Source organism: Vulpes lagopus, chromosome 16 (assembly GCF_018345385.1).
Source record: "Vulpes lagopus strain Blue_001 chromosome 16, ASM1834538v1, whole genome shotgun sequence".
NCBI lineage: Eukaryota > Metazoa > Chordata > Mammalia > Carnivora > Canidae > Vulpes > Vulpes lagopus.
In genome coordinates this window covers 35,815,275-35,841,334 of record NC_054839.1, presented here as the reverse complement: position 1 = coordinate 35,841,334, position 26,060 = coordinate 35,815,275, and the positions used below count along the sequence as shown (strand labels likewise).

Here is a 26,060-nt window from a genome sequence, read left to right as displayed (position 1 = left end):
GTAGCTAAAACATAATAAAATGCAAGATATCAATAAAATTCAGAAAGCACGTCAGGCATATCATTTTCAAAGGAACAGGGGTTATATAAAATCAGAGAGGTTTTAAATAAGAAATTTTGAAAATTACTTCCCCTCCTTCATTTTATAAGCAACAACACTGATGCCCAGAACTATTAAGTGATGAGTGGTAACTCATCATCATGCTCCTCTATCAGAATTTTCAAATTCATGGACAAAATTTGTATCATGAATTAGAAATAACTTTAATATTTTTGTAATAGAGATATTAGTTTATTTTATGGGTAAGACATAGTTATTTTATGAATTTATCCTTAAGAGAGATAAAGTGATAAAGCTGAACTGAGAATTTAGTCATTTATAAATCAGTCTTATATGTAAAGAAGGAAAATGTTCTTCCTGAAAAATAGGACTGGTTGATATCATGTATGTGTATTCAAGTCATCTGAATAATGACAATATCCACAGGCATCTCAGGGGCATCCACATAAAGCAAAGAGATTTCAGAAGATTTTCATACACATTAAAAATATTTCACTCATCAAACCTATTAACCAAATGTTACCGTGTCCATCCTACAGAAGAGAAAATGAAAAATGTGGGCTTGGCTATGAACACAAGTAGTACTGCAACAGAAGTAAGATTCAAACTCAGAACTTCTGACTTTATAGACTGTGATACCTCCTAGATGACACTTTCGCTCCAAATTAAACTCATAAATGGTATTTATTACCATATGGGTACTGGAACATTCTTAATAGTAAACTTTATTCTCAAGTCCTCAAACATAAACAAATTGATTAAAATATACACTTTAAAAAAATGTCTCAGATTAGTTCAATAATAAATAATGTCCCAAATGAGGAATATGATGTCTGTTCATTTAACTTAAAACTAAATTGTTCTACAGGAAATAAGGACTAACATATAATGGTACTCCAAAAGGAAAATACATGAACCTGAGTATATCAAATTCATTCTCACTATTATTTTTCTATAATAATTGGTTAGTAATCTGTGCCAATGAGAGAACAGGAGTCTTTGTAAACTTTAGATGCACAATCTACAGTGAATTTACTGAATACATGTCAGAGAACATACAGATCTAGTTTGGGGAAATAAAGTTATAAAGATATGGGAGATATAACTGTATCTGCCTGTAAGAAGATGTTGTGTAATTGAGTAAGACGTGAAAGAAGTTCTAAGTCACATGGGAATTTAGACAACAAGAAAAATGAATTGAGTTTTTTGTTTTTCTTGTGCTTCCTCTTATAATTTGAGAGAAAAAAAAGTAGAAATCCTCTCTTTAAAGCAAGTAACAGGGATCCCTGGGTGGCGCAGCGGTTTGGTGCCTGCCTTTGGCCCAGGGCGCGATCCTGGAGACCCGGGATCGAATCCCACGTCGGGCTCCCGGTGCATGGAGCCTGCTTCTCCCTCTGCCTGTGTCTCTGCCTCTCTTTCTCTCTCTCTGTGTGACTATCATAAATAAATAAAAATTAAAAAAAAAACTTAAAAAAAAAAAATAAAGCAAGTAACATTTTATAAGAGATGTTAAGGAACATTAATACTATAATAAAGTTTACTCTAAACCACTAATAAATAATATAAAGTAATATGAAATGGATTATTACGTGCCCAGCCCTCGGATAGAAACTATGAAGACTAAAAAATAGAAGTAGAAAATCTGCATCATTCATAAACCTAGAACAGAAAACTTACCTGTTTTGTCACCATGGCAGGTTATCACTGCATTTATCTTAATGCATATACATGGAGACATACATATGTATATGCATGCATACATACATACATATGTATTTGTATACATATGTGTGTATCACAATGATATATACATATAGATCTAGGCTGATATTTTCCTAGTGCTATAAAGAAGGAGCCATGTTGCTTTATTCTAGATTGAAAGCCGAAATGGACTTTTATAAAATTAGCTATTGTTCTAGCAAACACAACTAGCTAAATGCAATGTGCAAAAAATGTACATTGTTAAAAACTATTCTTGATATTAAGTTAGTAAAAGAGAAAATACATTCTCATCTTAATAAATATACTTTCAGATGCCTTCAGAGAATACTATATACAAGGGAGAGAAAAGAAACACATTTCTATAAATCTAATGGCAGAAAACCAATATTCAACTTTGCTTTTGAAGTCTGTACTGTACAATCCACTCAGTTGAGATATCAGAATATAAATGAAAAAGAAAAAGTACTTGGAAAGAAGAGGGAAAAAAAGTATTCTTATTTGCGGTTCATATGGTTGTCTTTCTAGAATTTTCAAGTTGAAAAGATAGAGTTTAGACAGCATAACAGGAATCCGTAACCCGTTTTAACTACTAAGCATAATCAAAAGGTAATACCTACCTGCTCTGATATGAAATGAGAAGTAGACAACAAAGCAGGAATACTTGTATGGCTTATAGAAATTATATTCTAGGTTATATTTTTATTCTATAAGGCAAAATTCTACTGTCCTAAACATGAAAGTGATAGTGGTCATATACCTCCAATTCAAGGCCATGCTTATACCCCTTTATTCAGATATTAAAGTTGTGGCAAAAATGGTTATTGTTTTGAGCAACTGGACACTATTGTATACAAGAAAAAACTAAAAAGCATCTCCTAGTCACCAAACATGAATCTTAAAGAGAGGCCATCCATGTAAGTCATAGAAACATACATACATACACACACACACACACACACATATATATGTATGTATTTCTGCATACACGTGCACTGATAAAAATTCAACATATGACTATAACACAAAGACATAGTCTTAATGTAATTGTAATTTGGCAACAATGTTTCCAGATACAGGTATTTTAAACTGATTAGAAATATTCCTGGGTTTTGTTTGATAGATACCTTCATTAAGCTTGTTATGGTATCGATAGTTTACTTATTCAATAACTCTTAGTAAACAAGAAGCAAAAATATATCAAAAGCTCTCTTAACTGTCTCTAGAAATTCTGCTGCTAAATATACCTGCAAGGCACATACCAAAAAATGTCATATGCACATAAACTTCAGAGAAGTTTTAAATTTCTGAAATATTTGATACATTAACATGTTTTTCTGATCATTTGTTTAATGTAAAATAGGAGAGAAATCTAACCTGACAATAGCTCTCGTCTCTCTCTCGCTCACTCTCTCTCTCTCTCTGACATTTGAGCCCCCTACACACAAAGCAAATCACAGCCAGAATGAGATTATGACGCAATGATCTCGTTGTGAATGTTGCATTATGGCTCAGGCAGTGCCTAAGCGGTCCCTCGGTACTTGTGCTTACAGCAATTTGAATTTCTCTGGTAGCTCAGTATGATTTATGGCATATTTCAGACTTTCTCTTCATCAAGGGAGAACACTGTCAAGTTCATGAGAGTTTTGCAACTAAGATGAAGGAGAGAAAGGAGAGCATTTTGAGTAAACAGGAATTTGTGGTTTGTTATAATTTTGGGCGTTTAAAACTGAATTGGTTGCAAAATTATCTTTGACAGTTGTATTCAATATCATCTTGTGTACTGAATAGAAAAGCCCGTGGTGTTTATTAGTGAATCATCCATGGGCTTATTCAGACTTCCATTCACATGCAAAGCACCTGTTTGAAGAGCAAGTGCTAAGGTTTTAGTATTAATAGTAGAATAGACCTTCAACAGGGACTCATATAAAATTCTGCTGTTTATCTTTTTTGAAACTCCTGTTCTGGCAAACAGGTGGTTTCTTATACCTGCAGTATTTCATTTCCTCATGCACAGCTGTGTTAGAAAATGTTTGGTTTTTATGAACCACATGCCAGACTTGGCAATATTTTTATAATGGACAGGAAAAAGCAAATTGTATTGCTTCATTTATTTTTCCTTTACCAGCAATGTAAATGCTCAGATTTAATATCACATGCTTTCTTCATAGTCAACTTTTGTAATATAAGCAGCTGTTTCTCTAGAAATATGGACAATAGTATAAATTCATCCCTAAATTCACATGCAAAATAAAACACTGCTGATGAAAGCTTTTTTTTTTTTTTTGGCCTCCTTTTTTTATTGTTATTCATAAAATTCCCTAGGTATGCATGGTACTTTATAGAGCATATAAAAAGACAAGGTCCCTGCCACAAAGAGTTTATAGCATAATCCAAGGAACATATCATATAAACAGCTCAGATTTAGAGAATACATATTATTTGGGGGACAATCATAGGAGGATGACTTAAAAATAGTTATTAAACAAGGATATAGAGTCACAAAAGATATTTTTGTTGTTATACATTTTAGAGAAATTTGTTGGTCAAGGGTAAAAACCTGTAAAGTGATAAATAATAAAGCTGACAGGATACCAACTCAAATTTTATTTTCAAATTCTCCATAGTCTATGAATTATGTCCAAGGAATCTAAATGCCTTACTATATTCCTCTCAAATCACTGTAGTAACAGCCTACCTCTCTTCTCCACAAAGGGGGGTTGATTTGAGTGACTTCATGATATCATTTGCTTATGTGATATTACACTATATAATCACAGAATTAATATAAATTGAAAGCTTTTAATTCTAAGCCCTGCAACTAACCCATCTTAGTAACGTAAGATACATAAAGGTTACTTTATATCCTCAAGTTCACCTGGATAGGTACTAACAAAATTAAACTGGAAATCAACTTCCTGGATTTCTAATTTATTATATATTTTTTAAAAAGAATGAATCTTCGCTTCCCTATTATAATTACCTGGAATAAACACTAAAGGAGCAGACCAAACGGTGGGCACAGCCTTCAGTTATACTATCTTAAAAGTCACAAAATGTCAGACAAGAAATTATGTCCTTTGAGATTCAATTTACTCATCTGTAAAATGGAAATGCCAACAATATTAACATTTTATGTCTCAGATTAAATGAAAAAAAAAAGATGTGGAAATGAGAATAAAAACTTTCATGGCAAAATCCTGGAATGCTGACACTGAACAAAGTGCAGCTTGAACTTATCTCTCAAATGAGGGAAATATTCTAATTGGTAATATTATAGAGGAACTTCATGAGTAAAGAAAAAGTAGCAGTAACATGGATATTTAACAAAGGTATTCTTGCATAGCATTCATTAAACATTCATTCAGGAATTTTTAAAGTTTTGAATATTTATAACCATTGTTTATTTTATTTCTAAATTTATATAATTTAATTTAACTTAATTTTTTTAACAATTAGCTTGTGAATTCTTTAACAATTTAACAACTAACTTTTGTGAGCCAGCTCCAATGTACTACCACCTGCTGCTGAAATACAGAGGTGTACATACCAAATGCTAGCTCAAGGCTTCTTCTAGTTCCAAAATCCCACCACTTCCCTCTTGGGATATTTGCTGAACAACCATATGCTGACAACACATGTAAGTCAATGTAGTGAAGCCTGCCCTGGCCTCAGCAACCTGACTGTCTGGTGGTCTGGAGAATGGTCAGGAAACAAAGAGACTTGCAAATAAAGGTTATAAATTCTTCAAAACGCTACAGAAAGCACAGCATGTATGGTACGCAACAGGTTGAGAGAACAAGAGAACTAACAAATTTCACATTTAGGAAGGGACATTAGGCAGAGACTGTGCAATGAGTAGGAGTTTCACTGCCCAGATTTAGTTAAAAACTAGCAGAACAAAGGTTTGTGGTGCATCTGGGGAACTAAAGAAATATGAGGAGAATATCAGGGGAAGTGTAGCTCACAGGGTTTTGAAAGCTGAGGGAGAGCTCATTCCTTATTGTGCAGGGTCTTCCAGACCATGCTAAAGAAGTTGAATTTTCTCCTTGGCACAATAAAAAGTCATTGAAGGCTTTTTAGAAGGAAAATTTCATGATTTAATGTATGCTTTACAATCACCACAGTTAACTGTTGTAAGGAAAAGATATAAAAGACAAAGAGTACAATCAGGCAGACTGGATTAGGCTAACCTGGGTTACCACACTGGTAGTGGAGGCAATGGAGTGAGGAATATTAATCCTACATATGGATTGGAAGAAGAATAAACAGAGAGACAGAAGTTTTATAAATGAAGGTAGATACAGGATAGGGGAAGAGAGACATATCAAGGACGATTCTAAACTTTCTAAATTGGGCATGTGGGTTTTTTTTAAAAAGGTTGATATTTACTGAGTTTGGGAAAGACTGTCTTTCCCAATGCTGGGGCAAGAGATTATACTTATAGTTCATTTTGCTTGAGACCATATAAAAAGCCTTGTTAAGGATATTTATTTATTTATTTATTTATTTAATTTGAGAAAGTGTGCACACAGGGAGGAGGGTGGGACACAGAGGGAGAGAAAGAAAGAGAGAGAGAATCTTAAGAAGGCTCCATGCCCAGCATAGAGCTGAGATCATGACCTGAGTTGAAAATAAGAGGCTCAACCGCCTGAGCCACCCAGGCGATGTTATGGATTTTTAAATGGAAGAGGATAGTGCATATCATTTAGAGGAGAGGAGGATATAAACACCATGAAATTTAATTACTGGATTGCACAATTTTCTGTAGAATGAAAGTTACATGAATTCCATTGGTCCAATCAGTCTAAAGCTCATTGTTGGTTGATCTGCGTTGAATAACATTAAATATTGTGATTATTTTACTAGAGCCATTTCAAGGAAATAGGGGTGACAATGGGTGGCACAGAAACTACTTGAGGAATCCTGAGAAATATCTTCACTTGATGTAATGTGCAACAACTGGTACATGGAGGGGAAAGAATTGCTGAATTCAAATTATTGGTAACCCCAAATATGATAAGGAAAACAGACAGCCAGCGTAGCTATAAACAAAAAAGATAGCATTAACATAAAATTACCACAATCATAAAAATCCTTTCAAAATGGAAGAAACCATTTGGATCTATCAGTTACTAAAAAGGAAATAACTATATCTTTTGAAGATAATCTATAACTAAGAAACTCATTTGTAACTAACTAAAATCACATATCATAAATCATGAAAGTAAATGTAAACATTTCCATACATTAATTTAAGAAATTATCCAAAATGATATTTTAAGGTTATCTTCAATTCAGAGTAAATCTAAAGAAGTTGTAAAACTTAAACCATGAAATCATGTGTCCTATCCTATTGTTATGCCTACGTGTACGGAAGTCAATACTCAATTTTAAAGTATAAACAAAATATAGCTTCCATTTAAAAGCTTCAAACCTATTTTCAATTCATAAGTATAGGAATAATTTAAAACATTTTTGCACGTTATTTTATCTATCAATAGTAATTAACACAGTCTTAATCTGGCTAATGTTAATGACCACTGTTCTTCCATAAATCCCAGTTAAACCAAGCTTATTAAGGGCTAATTAAAGGAAGTCTTATGTGCACTGAATAAAGTAATGTCAGTTTTTAGAGTTGGAGTACGTATTTGTCTGATAACATGAGACAAAACTTTTCAATTAAAAGTTTACAGGCTGATTATCAATTTCTAAAAAAAAAAAAAAAAATGTGCCAATGAAATAACCGGCCATTTCTTTCCACTTCCTGTGTGTATGTGCCTTTTAAAAGTAGCTATGTCATCTCAAAATGGTAGCATATTTCCTGAGCAGAATACCAGGCTCAGACTGCAGCAAATCACCACCACCATCAACAACAACAAAAAAACACCATTTGGGGCAGCCCGGATGTCTCAGCGGTTTAGTGCTGCCTTCAGCCCAGGGCCTGATCCTGGAGACCTGGGATCAAGTCCTAAGTCCTACATCAGGCTCCCTGCATGGAGCCTGCTTCTCCCTCTGCTTGTGCCTCTGCCTGCCCCCCTCTCTCCTCTCTCTCTCTCTCTCTCTCTCTCTCTTTGTCTCTCATAAATATATAAATACAATGTTTAAAAAAGAATACCATTTGGATAAATATTAAATCAGAATCAACTAGTAAGGATTCTGGTTAAGTAAGGAATATTGAGGGTATGTAGAGGAAAATATTATATACAGTTTCAAATAATATTGAAACATTGGGGACACCAGAAACTATCAACCTTTTAGGAGACATTTGTGAGTGTGTATATGTATGTGCGTATGTGTGTGTCTGTACACTTTATTATTTTATTTTTATTTTCTATTTAATAAACTTCCATACAGTGTGTTACTGCTTCCAATGTGCCAGGTTGTGTTCTGAGAATGAATTTAACCCAAAAAATCTCCAAAGAGCTGATGAGATATTTATTATTATTATACCTGTGACAGAGATAAGGAGACTGAGACACAGGCTATGTTTGCCCCAAAAAGTTTGCCCCCAAAAGGTCACACAGAACAGAGCCATGCATTACATCCACACAGTTAGGCACCAGGTATGCATTCTCACTCAACACAGAACCACAAAGTTGTACTGTCTCTGAGTTTTCATTTACAAAGTTCTTATTTTTCTCCCTTCTTCCCTCTTTCTCCCTCCACACCAACACTCCCAACCAAAAACTTCTGTGGAGGACAGCACTAAATATTAGAATACTTACAAAGTTTAAAGGAGCCTGTGAGGAACAGAAAAGGAATTGGCATATCAGTGGCAAGCTGGAGACACTGAGATTGAAATATGTGAATTTTAGAATTTGGAATCAAATAGGACTATACGGAGAGAGAACTGGTGGCTGTGAGAAAGTGGAAATGATGTTCGACAGCAGTATGTTCAAGGTTTTCATCATGTTTTGTTTTTGTTTTCCTTTCTTCTAATCTAAATCAGGGTTGAAAATAGGCCAGTAGGTTCTGAATAATGTAAACGTAGGCAAATATATATATTTATACAGATGGATATGTACATACATGCTTGCAAAGTATGATGACATTTAAATGTTTGTTTCTAATACAGTTTTAGAGTTCAGACTTGGAGAAAGCCAGACATGATTTTGATACTGAGATTTTCATGCAAACCTTTTTCTCAGAACTGCAATTTGTATTAGGTAATGAATTATTTTGACAAATTAAGTAACATTGTCGACTAGATGACTTCCTTATCTATTTTTATTGATTTCTTTCTTTTTTATTCATTATTTTTGTCACCTTTATTTCTCATCATTAGTGATTTATATATAACTAATCAGAATTTCTGGCTATTGACTAGATGTAATACTGCCTGTATTGTATAAGTTTATGATAGGAAAATTTCAAACCACAAATCACTCCAGATTCCTGGGGAAATAAATAGGTGTTATACAATTACGGTACAATTTTCATCTCAAAAAGAAATGTTTACAAATAAGTGACTCCTTCTAGCTCATCATACTTTGAAATATCACATTATTGTGATATTTCATCTGAGAAAATCACACGCAACAATAAAAGATCTGGAAGAGTAAAAGAGTTGGAAAGTTTCTGATGACTCGACGACTTAGTTTCAGAGAAACCTGACACTACAAAATTATTATTAGAAAGTAGAGATCTAAATAAACTTTATATCCATTGTGTATAAATTTATTTCTTATCAATCACAGGAAGTAGGGTCGGCACTATAAAGAGAAGATATTACCAGCAACATTTTCAATCATGGGGCTATATATTCAAAAGCAATCAATAAAAAAAGTACAGGAACTGACAAACAACTAGTCAACAGAATCATTTTTCCTGAAATACTTAGCAGTAGCCTTTTAAAGTAATTGCTTGTGGTCAATGTTCCTCATATTTTGGTCTGCTTGCTTGTTAAAATAGAATGGATGTCATATCCATTAATTTTTTTAGCTGTCTGAGGAAGTTTTTTATACCTACAATCAACCATAAGAAGATATTAACATATCTTCAAAAAATCACCTTTTTGTCAGGACAATATTTTTTTTTAAAAAAGATGCATGTGGAGAAAATGTATAATTTCAGAATATAAAAGGTATCCATGCTTTGCTCATCCATAACTTTCTTTTTAAAAATGTCTCTCCAATGGGTGCAAGTAAAGATATTTCTTATTTTGAAGTAATCATTTTAAATTTATGTCTTAAAAAAACGTCTCTGTCGGGTGGGGGGTTCAATATCGACATGGATTAAGCCAATTATAGGACACATCTTTCTTAGTTGATGAGAGAACTCAGAAACTGCTGAGTTACACTTTGTGGTAAACATTTTGGAATGTTGCCAAAGCCGTTATAAACATTTCTGAGCTCACATTTCTAGGGAACTCTTTTAAAAATCAATTAGAAGTGAAAGTCTTTCAATGCTGGTGTTTTAAAATGTCAAGCTTGTACTACTTTTTTCCTTGTTGTGCATCAATGGCAATATTTCAAAACTTGTATATTAAATTGATTATATTCTATAATTAAGCTATTAAAAGGGATAGAATGTACAAGTGTTCTAAAATTCATACCACAGCAGAATTTGATTGGGGGGGAGGGGTGTTTAATGAAAATAAACCCAATTAGGTAAAAAATGGAGAAAGCAAAGGAGAAATTACAAAGTAAGAAGTATAAATGGCTACTCATATGTTATTTTAAGAGCATACTCGAGTATACTCATTGATTCTGAACAATATTTTTTGACATTACAGGTCAACAGGTTAAAACACTAAAGGCTTTATTTATGATTCCTGAATCAGGATTTTCAGGAAAAAATCTAAATCCACTCTATGGACAATGGAAAGGATCAGTTATGAGTCTAAATTTACAAAATAGAGGCCTATTCAAGAATTTGCTATAATCAGGGTTACAATATTTATTTAAAAACATATATGAATGTAGATGAATATCCTACTTGCATATGTTTGAATATATATATGTACATAGCTGTTTTCTTATTAAAAATGGATACTGTCATACCTTTTATGGCAGTACCAATATTCAAGCACTAAAAAAACCTTAATTGTGTGTCAAATACACAATGTCATATGAAATTATATATTTTTGGAAAAAAAAATAAGATTAAAATCTGTAACTGCCAAAAAGTGTGCTCTTTTACTCAACAAATGAATCACAAATTTACTGTAGAGAGCAAAGGATTAAAATTCCTCGTGTATGTGTAACAAACACATTGATATTAATTGGTTTGTCCTTTCAAGTTGTGTTTATCTCTTCATTTCCATCACAGTTTCAAAGGTCACTCCATTCCATTTATAAATCCAATATGACAGAGATTAGTAAAAGCAAAAAGCAACAACTAAATGAGTACATCATCATGCAATCACACATCTCACAATTCATTTATCCAATTAATAAAAAATACCATCAAATGCTTCGTGGTGGGTTTTTTCAAAGCATCAAAATGGTTCATGTCAAGATAACTTAATCATCAACATTTAGTTTCCACTGTATAGCCAAAGTAGAAAGCAGTGAAATTACACCTCAGTGGAAAGACTGCCAAATAAGTATGTCTATATTTTTATAAAATAAAATAATTAAGGAAACGTACTTAGTAAATCTAGTTTATGCCTATAAAAAGTTAACAAGAGATTCTTGAAAGCTGAAATACTGGGATACAAGTATGAATGACTGAATATTTGTGTGTGTGTACATGTGTGAGAGAGAGAAAGAGAGAGATTTAGCTATTTATTGCTAAGCTCAGATATTATCATGAAGAGGAATTTAAGGAAATGAAAATAGTGCCATTATTTACTAAGAGAAATAAGAAATTTTATAGTCCCGATGCTCATTTGATATCATCATTTTTAAAAATTCTAGACTATGACCTTTTCTCTTGATATAGGCACAGGTTTGGACAATGATAGGTATATGAAAAAAACAAGAAGTCAACACATACCTGTGTGCATTAAAATTGCAAGTCTAGAAGGCTGACATTTAGGTTGTTAAAGAAAAACAATTTGACCATCTTGATAAGATTAGTATTTTTTAACCTCGATATTTTTACATAAAATAAACATTGGACTTACATTGCCTATATATATATATACCCATTGTTTTAACAAGCCCTCTTCCAAAAATGTAATTGGGTTATCCAAAAGTGAAGAATGAGAGAGGAAAAACAGAACACAAGCAAAAGCAAGATAATCCAGAAAGAAGAAGCTCAGAAGACCCTGTAATACAATTTCAGCACTGAGATAAATTATAGTGAAATAAAGAAAAAGGAACCTATTTCCAAAAAAACAGATTAAAACACATAGAACTAATTAACTAATTAATGGATTATTTATAAATTATAGACTTTTTGTTTCTAACATAAACACAAATGAAATTAAAACAACTGAAACTGGCTTCAGAAATCCTTTTTTCTCCCATCTGTGGGATCTGTATCTCATAAAACATTAGACACTTAGAATCCTAAGGCAGAACCAAGAATGTTCACAAGGCCATTGGGTTTGAAAGTACCCTTGAATCACTCAAATAGCATAGATAGTGCCTGAGTAGAAATGATTAATCACCACATTATATTTGATAAAGTCGTATCACCTTTCTATTCGTTTATTAATTTATGCTTTCTTACAGAATTGTGTGTGTGGAGTTTGTTTTGAACCTAAGCTATCTTTTTAAGTGAAATATACTTTCTGGGGGAACAGTTTAAGTAAAAATACCATTACTAAATGTTCCATTAAGATGGTGAAGTTTTCTTTCCCTGGATATCCTGAAATGTAATATATTGTATAAAACAGATTTTCCCAAAGATCCCAATTGTTGCAGTTGTAGATGTAAAATTTCAGATGAATAACTTCTCTTATGAAGTTTCATTTAGAAAAAAAATGGAAAACTTTCCTGTGAATTCCTGAAATGCTATAATTCTGCAAGGGCTCAGTTGATGAAAAGACTTAAATAGGTACCATAAAAACATGCAAAGTGTTGATAAAAACACAGAGCTCACATTTTTTATAATTTGTCTTAATTTTCCAACACCTGTATATATATATATATATATATATATATATATATATATATATATATATGACTGGATATACACACATAGCCTCTCTTCTTTGTCCCTATGCAGATTATTGCTCCTAGACTACAAATGACCCTAAGGAAGTAAGTACACTTCTTGGCTGAACAATTTATCAACAGCTTGAAGTGACAGGAATGGTGATTCAGTCCTGTGCCCCCACATATCAGATGTAGGCCACATTCTCCAGTCTGCAGAACCAGAAAGGGAAAAAGTCCCTGTCGCATTTGCCCTTTCATAGAGATGGAAATATTATTAGAAAGGACATAAACAGACTAATTAAATCACAGCAGTATGGCTGGGATGACAGCTGGTACAGCGTGTGACTGAGAAGATCCATATCTGTGAGCAGGAGGTACTTCACTTCCAATCCATTCGCTATTAGGTGCTTTCAAGCTTGCTGTGCAGACATTAAATAATAACATCTCATTTCCAAGACTAAAATGAGTAAAGAAATAAAAAAGGCTTTCTAACCAAGAAATCTTTTGTGCAACAGAGAAAAAAAAATCATTTACCACTCAGTTCTGCTTTTGAGATAAAGATGTAATAATGCCATTACCTTTCATCAGCGGGATCCTTGGAAATCAACACTCTTTGCTTATCATGCTGTGAAATACAAATAGAGCTAAAGGCAGGGTCTGCGAGGCACTGCTGCAGCGATATTAACTCACAGATCTGCCCTTTGTGAAGGAAACCGTATCCGTTTCATTAGTGCACACTCTAATTCAAAACTGTTGAAAATGAACTGCACATACTGTTTTAATAACAACATTCCTAATCATTATCAAACTGGTAATTCTCTCAGCACTGAATGTAAGGGTCTGTGTTTCCATTATAACCTGCTGTTAAAGAAAACCATATTTAAGTCCTCTCTTCTTTCCTCTTTTCCAAATGATCGAGGTTCATGGGGGTTGAGGGGAGGAGGGGGCATCAAGAATGTGCAAGATTATGTATGTCACATTATTTCATCATAAGTGAATTGACACTTTTAGGCATTTATGTCAACGATAATATTATTTACTTATTATCATTTAGTTATGCCATTTTATATTCAATTTGACAGGCCAGGATTCATACGGATGACTTTGTACAATTTTGGAATATTTGGACAATTTGGAGAAGAATCAAAGTTACACGAATATGAAACACTACGTCTGGTGACGGGGCATTGGGCTCAGAGTTATAAACTTGTAGGCTCACACTCACCGTAATGTTGGACCATGAACACCCTAGTGACATCTCAAAGAATAAACTTTCTAATATCAGGTCATCCTGAGGTATCTGAAAACTTATATCACTAAACATTATAATTTACAGATCACAAAGTTGAAGATTTATTTTAATTGTATATCATCACAGGAAGTCAAAATCTAAAACAGATAAAATGATCTTACTCATGAATAACATCAGTTATCTGATACTAAAGGGGTTGAAGAAGGTCTGAGGTTATTTTAAACTGAAATGTTTGCTCCTACTATATTTTTGAAGTTTCTATGAACATTATGGCATGTTGGTGTAGATTGCCAAAGATCATTTTTAGGGCTCTCCTCAATGAAAATCGTATTTCCAAGTCTGTCATAAATGCTCTCAATCTCCTGGAATGTGATAAAGTCTATCATATAACATATCTGAATGGATATATCTTACATTTCCTTATGTTTTACGATTACAGGAATAGAACATCTTTAATTTACATTTCTTAATATGAAATGCTTGAATTATCAGGCTCAGTTCATTATCCTGTCATTAGTAGGAATAAGCAATATTAAAACTAAAACAAAAACATTAGGCTAATATTTCTTCATTATGTTCTTCAACATCCATATAAACTAAAAAAAATCATGAAAATGAACCAGACACTAAATAAAAAGTGAAAACATTCTCTGCATTCCACTTATCTATGCCATGAAATACATTTAATAATTCACACAGGAAACTAGTTTATGTCACTGATCAAACTCTGATGATTTTCTTAATGTATAAGCATGGATTTAGAAATACGTGCTCAAAAATTTTTAAGCGAGAAAAAAGTTCTTTTAAAAATACAAATGTATTTTTTCCATAAATGGTCACCGTTATGATCACTGGTATTTCTCTTCTTTTATATAACCAATAAAGTTAAAAAATGTCATGAGAGAAAATGCAAAATGATGCACTTGCTAGATAATCACAAAAACGGGCCTAATAAAATGACCAGTTTTTAACATACTCATGTGTCATTTAAAAATGATCTAATTTGAAGATATATTATATTTTTTGACAGATATTCATAATTTTACCACAATGACATAACAACATAGACTCTTGTCTAGTTCCTCCTAACTCTAATGAAAAGAACATATATATTATAAAAGTATAAAATTTTTATCATCTTTTTTCTTATATTCAAAATAAATATTTTCTACCCTTACCTCTCATGTGTGATGCTGCAGAATTATGTGAAAATTATGTATTAAAGTATACTTAATGGTGCCTTGTTTTGGACATTTATATTATTTCAGGTTTGTATTTTATTTTAGAAATCACCATAAAAGCACACCTTCTTGCTTTTTATCCTCTATGGAGTTTTCAAAAATCAAAGGATCTTAAAGCTAAAGCTAAGAGGGTAACAGCATCAAGCTGCTTATTTATTAATAAGAAAGCTGAGAAATTAGGAGACTTATCTCAGTAGCTAAGTTATTTATTAGCTATGTTACTACTAGAAGCTAAATCTTCTTTTTTTTTTTTTTCAAAGATTTATTTATTTATTCATTCAGAGAGAGCAAAGAGAGAGGCAGAGACACAGGCAGAGGGAGAAGCAGGCTCCATGCAGGAAGCCCGACATGGGACTCGATCCCGGGTCTCCAGGATCACACTCCGGGCTGCAGGCGGCGCTGAACTGCTGCGCCACTGGGGCTGCCCTAGAAGCTAAATCTTCTGACATATTTTGCTCTCTGCTCTCCCATTTCAGTTTGTGGGTGCATCTAAAAGGACTTATCTTGGTCATGCTAGAAGATGTCTAAATCTTAATAATTTTTGATAATTTTAAGTTAGCAGTTTATTCTTTATATTTTCATATTAGAATGCCATATTTAGAAATATTTAATGTGGAAAAATGCCAGAAGTACTAAATATCTACAAATGCATTAAAATTTATGAAAGAGTGGCTTACTACTTCTTAGATTTTTAAGGTTGGGGTAAGCAATTTTGTGTGAAATGTCAGGATATGAAGACATCTTTTGCATAGGGAATGATGTGAACCATATGGCTTATTCACAATCGATTGAATTACAAACCATGGCAGTTCCTACACTTTCAAGAGATTCTTATGTGGTCTTTCCATTAAAATTCCACTAATGTGACATTTGTGAAAAGGTTTATGTTTGGGCATACTTTCCTCACCGTATGTAAAATCACAGAGCAAAAGCATCGATTTAAAGTGTTTATATATAAATTGACAGCTATCAGTTCTAAAGTATTTCTCATTTCATTTGTCAGAATCTTTTTGGCCTTTTAGGGTAGTCTTATGTGTGTTTCCGTGTTTACAAGACTCTGACTGTTAATATTGTTAAATTTACTCATCAGACAGGAAGAAGGATCTTACAAATCATTGTTAGGCAGAGAAACATTAAGAAAGTTTGAAAAAAAAAAAAACTTTCCACATTTAATCTGTTAAACAATGGCAAATTTCTTATGAATCAGTGATACTGTAATTGAACTGGAGACATTTTTAGAGCAAGCTTGCTTTGGCTTTTTCACCCTCCGATTTGGAATCTGCTCACAGTACTGCCAGCTTAACCAAAAAGGATTAACTCTCATATCCAACTGAGAACACAGATAATTCTCAGTAATTGGTAAAAAATGAAGATGAATGGGGCTGAGAGATAAGGAGCAATTAGCTCATCAGCAGTTACAGCTGTGCACTCAATCCGGATCCATCTCTTGAGCCTCGGCCCCTTTTAAAGAACCTAAGCAGAATAAGCATAGGACACCCCTCCCCAAAAAATTGCTGTACCTGCCCATCATTTCTCTAGTCTTCCATTTTATTTCCTTACTATACAAAGACACCTGTCATAGCATGCTATGTAAATTACTACCTCTCTCAGGACCTATGTCTAAAGCCAATCTTCTTTTTAAACTTTTTTTTTTTTATAACAGAAACCAAATGACTACTGTAGACACTCTTAAATTCCCTGTCAATCGTTTCATTATAGCAGCATCATCTGTTTGAAAATATAAGCAATTCCCTCATCTAATTATAGGAAGGATTTGAGGTTCATTAACATTGCCAAGGCAGAGGATCCAATGTGCAACTGCAGAGCTCTGCTTGGTGGCCTGTGTTCTCAGTTTCCTTTTATTTGCTTTCTCAAGGTCTCCAAGACTTTTTCCTGAGATCGTAAAATTAATTTTTCTTCCAAATACACACGTGAGTTAGAAGAAAGGAAATGACTACAGTATAAACTATTATATTTCTTCAGGAATGTTTTTTTTGTTTTTTTCCAAGAAAAAAAAAAGATAAGAGGATGGTCAGCTGGGTAAGATAATTTTATCTCCTATCTGCCTGGCTTTTCTTCCTTTTTATTTATTTATTTATTTATTTATTTATTTATTTGTTATTGTTGTTGGCTGATGGACAGAAATAAGGAGTAAGGAATATTATGGAAGAACACAGCCATTCATCCCAAACTCAAGTTCTGGTGTTTACTTGAAACTCTTACATCCTCGTTAACTATTGCAAGCTTAAGAAAATGAAAAGGAATCATACATTTCAGGCATGTGAGATGTGTGCAGTTTGTGGGTCACTGCATCGGTGTACTCCTGCTTGGGTTCCACAGTGTTCAGGAGACATTCTGAAGTCTTAAGATTACTTCACTTCCTTAAAGAAATAACAGCAGTTAGGGGGTTCTGACTATAGTTTAAACAATGAGATTTTCTTGGGACATCTGTTTTGAGATCACATTTTGAATAGATATGAACTCATTTCCTACTAAGCAAGCAATCTACTATTGTTGATAGCTGTTTACCAGTTCTATGAGTCAGATATTAGCTAGTGGCAAAGGTCCCTCTTAAATCCTCCGAGTATTCTTTAAACTGTGTACATAGTGTTTTCCTTAAATAAAATGTTAAGAGAAGGTAAAAATGCAGTCTTTTCCTGCCTCCTGGTAAATTATAGTGTACAAAGTCTTGCACTTGGGAATAATATTTAATGTATTTATCTTTAAAGAGTCATTTCCTTTGTTGTCATTAGTTAAGGGAATACGATATTAGGTTTAACAAGTATTTAAATAACATAGAAACTACTGAGATGCTCACTATGTCAATATTTATATAGCATTTAAAAACTAGAAGTAAAAATAAGTTTCCTTTATTTAGATTAAATCGACTGTGATTAATTTAGTATCCTCAAAAATGTGCATGATGCCTCCCCCCAAAAAAAAGATAAGCAGATAAAAACACAGCTATAGATACTGTGGGATTGACCTTGGGTTCACCGGTTTTAAATTCTGCTTTTCCAATATCCCAGTCCCAATTTCCAAGCAGCATTTTTTTTAAGCTGGTTATGTAGATCAGTCCTTAAAGCAAAAAAATAGCAATTTATCTGGCCTGTATGTTGTGGATAGTGTTGCCACTAAAAAGAATCCAGGACATTTTTCCTTCTTATCTGCAATGTAGCTCATATCAGCCAACCTGTCACAAGATAGTACTTGATATAAACAAGAGATTGCAAAGACATCTCAGTAATCAATATCAGGATGGCTACAGTATGGAAACCCCAACCAGTGCATATCATTTGTCTCAGCATCTATTTCTATGGCCAAATGAAGCATTAATTCAAATCATAAATCTATGGTGATTTAAATCTGGGAATGAGCACCTGCCTGCTTTAATGATTTATTTTGTACATTTCAGTAAGCAGGAGATTTGTCCATATGAACTGACAGGTCACCTTCAGATGCCAGGAGCAGACTGTTTATCACCATGCAGACTAGCATCTCATCTTAGCAAGTAAATATTAAACTAAAAGAATCCAATTGATTGTGGATGAGGGAGAATGGAGACACGGCCATATATTTTACTCAGCGTGCTGATGCCTCACTCGGATCTATCCTGAAGTCCTCACTTCTTCCTAAAGTGATCATTCTGTTGGAAAGATGTGAGCTCAAGGTTACCGTGTAAAATTGGGATATAAAATAATTATTTGTCTGTGTCATAGATTTCTCTAAACACCTTTTTTGGGGGCTAATTTTGACAATTCATTGTTAAGAACTGGAAGGAGTCATGTGTAATAAAAATGTCTCTTCGCCTCACTAAGTCAAATCAAACCAAACCAAACAAACACAAAGTCTGTTTCCAGAGGCAGTAGGATTTACTTACAATCGGGGTGGGGGGCGGTGCAGTGTTCCTATACAGGAGAGCCTAAAATGTTTAAGATAACTTGTGAGCCAGATAGTACAAGTAAAAGAAGAAAACCTGAATTGATTTCAAAAATGTCACTGTATTTGGGCAGGGCTGAGCAGCAACAATACATCACATAAGTAGCACCTCTCTGAGGGGTTTCACTCCTTCAAAGAGACAATTGATAGATTCATGAGAGCAGTAAGTTTGTATTCTGAAATATAGGCCTTTGAGATTCTTGGGATTCCTTCTGGAATTCATATGCTTCAGTGCCACTTCCTAAGCACCTTGTGCTAGCTGATGCTCCTGGATCTAGCATATCCTGTTTTGACTGCCTGCTTACATAGCCATCCCTCCCATGGACTGTATGCCCCCTGAGTTCTGGGACTAGATTACAGTTATTTTGTGTAACTAGAATGGGTTAAAATCAAAGGCACAACAAAAGCCAAGTGATACAATAACTCCCCCCAAATTTACACACAGGCCTGCAGTTTAACAAATAGGAAAATAGAGAATAGGAAAACAGAAAAGGAAATAGTTAATTAATGATTGTAAAAAAGAGGAAAAAGGTCATTTTCAGGAGGCAAATTTGGAAACATAATAATAATAGCAAAAGCAGTACCAATATGACTAACCTTACTGGTGACCAAACAATGTGATAAGCAGACATTGCAGTAAATAAACACTTGACAAATAGGATCTTCTTTCATTCTCATGATTTGATATTATTATGCCATTTTCCAGACATGCAATGTTAGGCTCAGAAAGTTTAGATAACTTCTCAAAGTCACAGAGCAGGTAATTGCTGAACACTTACCAAGAGGCAGGCACTATTGTCAGAATGAAAAAAGAAGGGGGGTGCGGATGCATATAAAGCGACTGCCCAATTCAACAACTACTTTGGTTTGTGCAAGCTCAACCCCAATACCCACCAGTCCCCTATACCTTCCTTACCCAACCCTTCCACCAAACCTTCTTTCCCTGATCTCTAGGAAAGGAAGGGGGGTGCTCTGGAAAGATAATAAATCATAAATTCTTAGAGGACTGTGGCATGTGAGAATAGAATAAAAATGACAATGATAACATTTACCCCCAAACTAGTTACTGGCATCTAACAGAAATGATCTACATGCCTCAAGGACTGGCAATGACATCAATGTTAATGCACTCTAAAAATATTAAGACTCTGTAGGAAAATTCAAATAAATTTCTGCTCCTGATTCAAACTAGTGTCAGTTGGTGGGGGTCAAAACCAAAAAGCAATATAAATTGCCAACTAAATACCTTGATGGAAGAAAAGTGATTTCTGCCAACTAGAACACAAAAGAAAAATCAAATTGTTTCTTTTTTAAGTCATTATGGTAGCCTATGTACCAAAAACAATTAAGGTAAACCTAAATTTGGTCAGCAGGCAAATATTATTCTATAATAGCAAATATGAAATGTATGTCAATGCCTAATTATGAGCCATGTTCTCCTTATCTTATACCTATTGGATTTTCCAAAGTCAACTTCTGCTCTGCTGCTCAGGAAATTCAAAGAGAGATATCACGTTTTAATATCTTTTGTTTTCAATGTTATTAAATTGCCTAATTTAAATATTCCTCCTCTTAACGCCAACTATTAAGAACAGCCTGCATTAAACTCTTATCCTTCTAAAATTTTGAAAACAACCCAGACTGTTGTACAATGGTCACTAAAATTTATAGTAGCCAATTACTTGTTTTTAAAAGTGTCTAATTCTGTTCTACTTTATAGGCCAAAGAAAAAGACTGCTTATTTAAAACAAACAAACAAACATGTACTTAATAGTTCTAATAGGAATATTATAATTCATTCATTTTACTTCAAAACTGTTTTTAATTTTCAAAAGTCTGAATTTATGTGTGTGAACCATGACCTTAACAACCCACAGCCGTCCATCCTCCCCCTAGGAGCACCAGAAATGCAAGCACTCATGTTTTCCTTCATCCCGTCCAGCTGTAGAGCCATAGCTTTGGCTCTTTTTCATATCTTTTCATCCTTCTAAGAATTGCCACCATCTTCTTTATAACCTATTTTCAAACTGAACCCCTTATTGCCATCCCTCTTCTATTTCCCTTGTGTAGTGCTATGGAAAAATTCTGCTTTCCCCTTTTCTACCCTATTAGAAGCTACCCTTTGGCATCACTGAAGCAATGGCATTTTGTGTATTGTACATATATTTGACAATTACTCCCTACTCTATCATTCACATCTAGTGTGTGCTCCCATGGAAGATGTATCCCATTGTAAGAATGATGATTACTACAATCCATAGTATTTTTTCACATACCCTTAACTATATGTCATATTGGACAGAAAGGAGAGAGCTGCTTTTTATCTAAAGAAATAATCTATTAAAACACTGCGTGGAAAAGAAAATTTAATTGAACTGCCCTGAATTACTGTCCTTCATGAACATATGTTGGATATAGTATTTTACACTATCTTAGAATAGCTAAATTTCTCTTGCTAAATATATTTTGAGCATGGTTTCTACATTTTAAAGAGAAACAATACAGTGCAGTAGCAGAATACAATGTTTTATCTCACCAACACACAGATGCTTGAGATACCATCAATATAAAAGTTAAACCATATATGTGAAGTTGTGTTTGAAAAAACGAACTACCCAAATGAATTCTGCAAAGAGAAAGCTGTTGGTTTTGGTTTAAACAGTGACTATTAACTTTTCATCTTTTTTTCCACATTTCAAGAACGGAAAAAAAAAATCAACAGAAATTAAAGTAGTACATTTACAATGAGAGAAATTGGTAATGGTTATATACAGAAAGAATTCTCAACGTAATTCTTATTCTCGGCAGCACATGAAAGAATTGAGTTTATATGTTCTGTTGCTGATGCAAACTTATTTGATAACAAATCCATGAGGAATTAAAAAGATAAAGTATAGGTTTGTCTGTAAATATTTTTGTCACTTTACCTTTCCCCCCAATGTAACAAGATCTTCAGAATGGATCTTTGAGTAAAAAACTGATAACTACCCTCTAAAAAGACACTGATATAATCAATATTTTAAATTTCTGATTATTGGGGCACCTGGGTAGCTCAGTGGGTTAAGTGTCTAACTCTTGATTTTGGCTCAGGTCACAATCTCAGAGTCCTGAGGTAGAGCCCCATGTGGGGCTTCCCACTGGGAGTGCGGCCTGCTTAAGATTTTCTCTCTCCCTCTGCTCTTCCCCACCTACTCACACACATCTCTATGAAAACAAAACTACACTAAGTTAAGATTCTGATCTTTAAAACTTGATTGTATTATGAAAGATGCTAACTGAATGCTGCTAGAAGTTGCCTATATAAAGTTGATCCTATATTTAAAAATTACGTTGTTAATTATTTATTCAGAGTGCATGTTGTTAGAGGTGCAAATGGTATATACACTGTTTTCTAAGCTAAAAGTACCAGCTTCTTGAATGGGGACCCGATAGTTTTGTCCTGGAAAAGAAAGTAATTTGGTAGCCACATGATCACAAAAGTTTCCGTGAATATAAAACTTACCAACACTTGAATTCATATCCCCATTTTCAGAATCTGCTCCATGTTGGTTATTACTGGCATGATAGTTGCTCATGGCTTCCAATTTGATTTTTTTCACCTTCATTGCTTCGGCAATGGCTGCGTTGGTAGCAGCGGCAGCTGCTGCGGCTGCTGCTGTCAGACCTTAAAAGAATAAATTAAAAACAAGGTAATTCAAATGCAGATCTTTCATGTAATAGTCCATGTACTTTATAGAGCACACATACAAACATATTAGAATATCTGATTCCTCTATGCAACACTCTCATAACCTATGTTCATTCCTGGCTAGCCAATGAAACAAAATTGATATGATGGGTAGAAAGCACTCTCCACTCCCAAATTAAATATTAGCAGAAACATAATTCATACATAGGAGGACAGTGGTAGAAAAGCATCCAGGATTCCCTCTCAAACAAACCAATTTGAGTATATTACTCCCTGCTTCAAATCATCTGCAACTACCTGGGGTGGGGGGTGGGGGTGGGGGTTCTGAACTGTTTAGCTTAATTCACAAAGCCTTTTATTGGAAAGTGCAAACCTACCTACTTGCTCCATTTCCTCATCCTCAGGCCACCCTCCAGCTACCTGAACATGCCACCAAAACGCATGCGTGTCCCGCCTCTTGAAGCTTGTGCTTTCACACATTCATTCCCTTTGGAATAACCTTGCCCCACAGCTCCCGTCCCTAACTTCTCATCCCACAGCATTCTAGTCCCAGAGCGAACACTTTAAACCACTGTGCCATGTTTGTCTGGAAACAATTCACATCTATTCATCCAGAGAACAGGAGGTAGGAGTGGACCTGAGATTAGAAATAGAATTTGAGGCCAGATTATGGTAGAACAGAAAGCTAGAGCCATGCTTTAGGTACAGGCTATAGATAGCAGAGCTTCTGGAGCATGGGAGTGGTTTGTTTTTCTTAAATGTGTGAACTTTTACCAGGTCAGTTCACTTCATCCTGGCATCCCTCATCTGCAAAATGACAGACACTGCAATATCTGAATAATTTCTCCTAATTCTAAAACTTTTACAGTCTAGCAAAGATATAGATCCCCACTCTCCATACTCTTTTTGCTATGGCTGCTTCAGAGTTTCTAACTATAGTGCTTCAACTCAGGTTGAATTTATCTGTGTGATTTATTTCCACTCCCAGCTGGTGGATTAGAGACTGAACACCTCTCTCTTCTTTTCCTCCCCACTAATCATCACTTCTGGTTACTACAGCAAATAAGTTACAACCTCAGAAAGTCTTTTTTCCCCCCTAGAAATCTCTGCTATTTTTTAGAGGCTAGAAGAGCTCACCTCTCCTTCAGATCAGACCAAAAAGGCCTTGACAACTTTCACCCCAATGCAACAAGACTTTCAGAATGGATCTTTGAGTGAAAAACTGATAACTACCCTCTAAAAAGGCACTGATGTAAATTCAAATAATTCATCAGGGTCTAGACTGTACATTTGTTGCCTTTTAAGTCCCAACTTGAACTGATTCTCTCATCTTCCTATGATTGAATTTACTCCCCAGTTACTCATTTCCTTCAAAGGTGTTTCAGAACATTTTCTTTCCTGTTAAAATTCTCCTTGTCCTTGTGTTTCCCAGCAACTCTCTCTTCCTCAATTTTGTTTCATCAAAAATTTAACCATCCCACATGCCCCATCCCGTCATTGCCTGGTGTGGTCCCATCTCTAATTTATGACATTTGCAAGGCCTTTATCTTTGCTTTTATGTGGCAGGTAAATCTTGTTCATAGCATTCAAATAAGGAAAATAAAACTACAACTTGAGATGTGATTGTTATTACTATACAGATCTGAATCAAATTCAGTAGCATGAAATATAACTATATATGGTGTAGCCTTAAGCCATAAAGTCTTTTTGAGTATGGTTTCTTTATCTGTAAAGTCATTCTACTCACAAAGGGATAACATGAGGATTAAATGAGATAGATCATGCAAATAAGTTTTGTTTTGAGTGAGGGAGAGCATAGGGTAGAGGAAGAAGGAGAGGGAGAGAGAAACTTAGGTGGGCTCTGACTGAGCCCACGTGGGGCTCAATCTCAGGACTCTGAGATCATGACCTGAGCTAAAATCAGGAGTCAGACACTCAATGAACTGACTAAGCTACCCAGGCATCCCTAGCCATATCATGTTGTTAAACATTAGGCATGCCCTGCATTCTATTTCCTCAAAAAGTCCATTCATATCTATGATTCCTGCAGGATTTGGCGGACTGGCCATAGCCCCCTTAGCTAGAAGAATCTTAACTTCTCTTTACCTAATGACATGAACCCTTGACTTCTAAAAATATTTTTCATAATTTTATTTATCTGATTTTTTAAAAGATTTTAGTTATTTATTCATGAGAGACAGAGAGAGAGAGGCAGAGACACAGGCAGAGGGAGAAGCAGGCTCTACTCAGGGAGCTTGACGTGGGACTCGATCCCAGGACTCCAGGATCATACCCTGGGCCAAAGATAGGCACTAAACCACCGAGCCACCCAGACGTCCCTTATCTAATCTTATTTATGCTACTCTCCTATGTATCCACTTGACAATCTATCCCCATAGTTTTACATTTCTAATAAAAATTTCAAAAGATACACAGTGGTCCCCCCCTTATCCATGGTAGATATGTTCCAAGACCCCCATCGGATACCTGAAACCATAGATAGTGCAGAACCTTATACATACTGTGTTTTTTTCTATACTTATGTACCAATGTCGAAGTTTAATGTATCGATTAGGAAGTAAGAGATTAACAATAAAATAGAACAATTATAATGAACATACCATAATAAAAGGTGAATGTGGTCTCTGTCTTTCTCCCTCAAAATATCTCATCATACTGCACTCACCCTTCTTGTGATGATGTGAGATGATAAATACCCATGTGATGAGACAGAGTGAGGAGAATGACATAGGCACTATGACATAGTGTTGGTTACTAAGGACCTTCTGATGATTTGCCAGAAGGAGGATCATCTGCTTCCAGACAGCGGCTGACCAAACTGGGAGAAGGAGACTGTAGATTAGAGGGGGCGGGGAGACAAGACTACTCGAAGCACATGACTCATATGTGCTATAACTGAACTATATAATACTTACACTGATTTTTTAGTCACTTTAATGAAGTCAGGAAAAAAGCTCTGACATTTTCAGCAGTTGCTGATTTTAGTTCCTAACTCACCTGGCTCACAATTCTAATTCTAGCTTTTAAATTCGGGCCATTTTTTCCATTTCCTCAACTACCTCTTGTGCCAGCTGCCATCTTTCTTCCAA

The 26,060-nt window shown here is 34.5% G+C and overlaps 1 protein-coding gene across 1 annotated transcript in view; it reads right to left on the bottom strand.

The window, feature by feature from the left end:
• DACH1 (dachshund family transcription factor 1) overlaps positions 1 to 26,060 on the bottom strand; it is a 423,674-nt gene that overhangs the window by 168,714 nt on the left and 228,900 nt on the right. Inside the window, exon 3 of the mRNA XM_041731156.1 lies at positions 22,765 to 22,926. Within this exon, the coding sequence (XP_041587090.1) occupies positions 22,765 to 22,926 (162 nt within the window). The remainder of the gene's footprint in view (positions 1 to 22,764; positions 22,927 to 26,060) is intronic.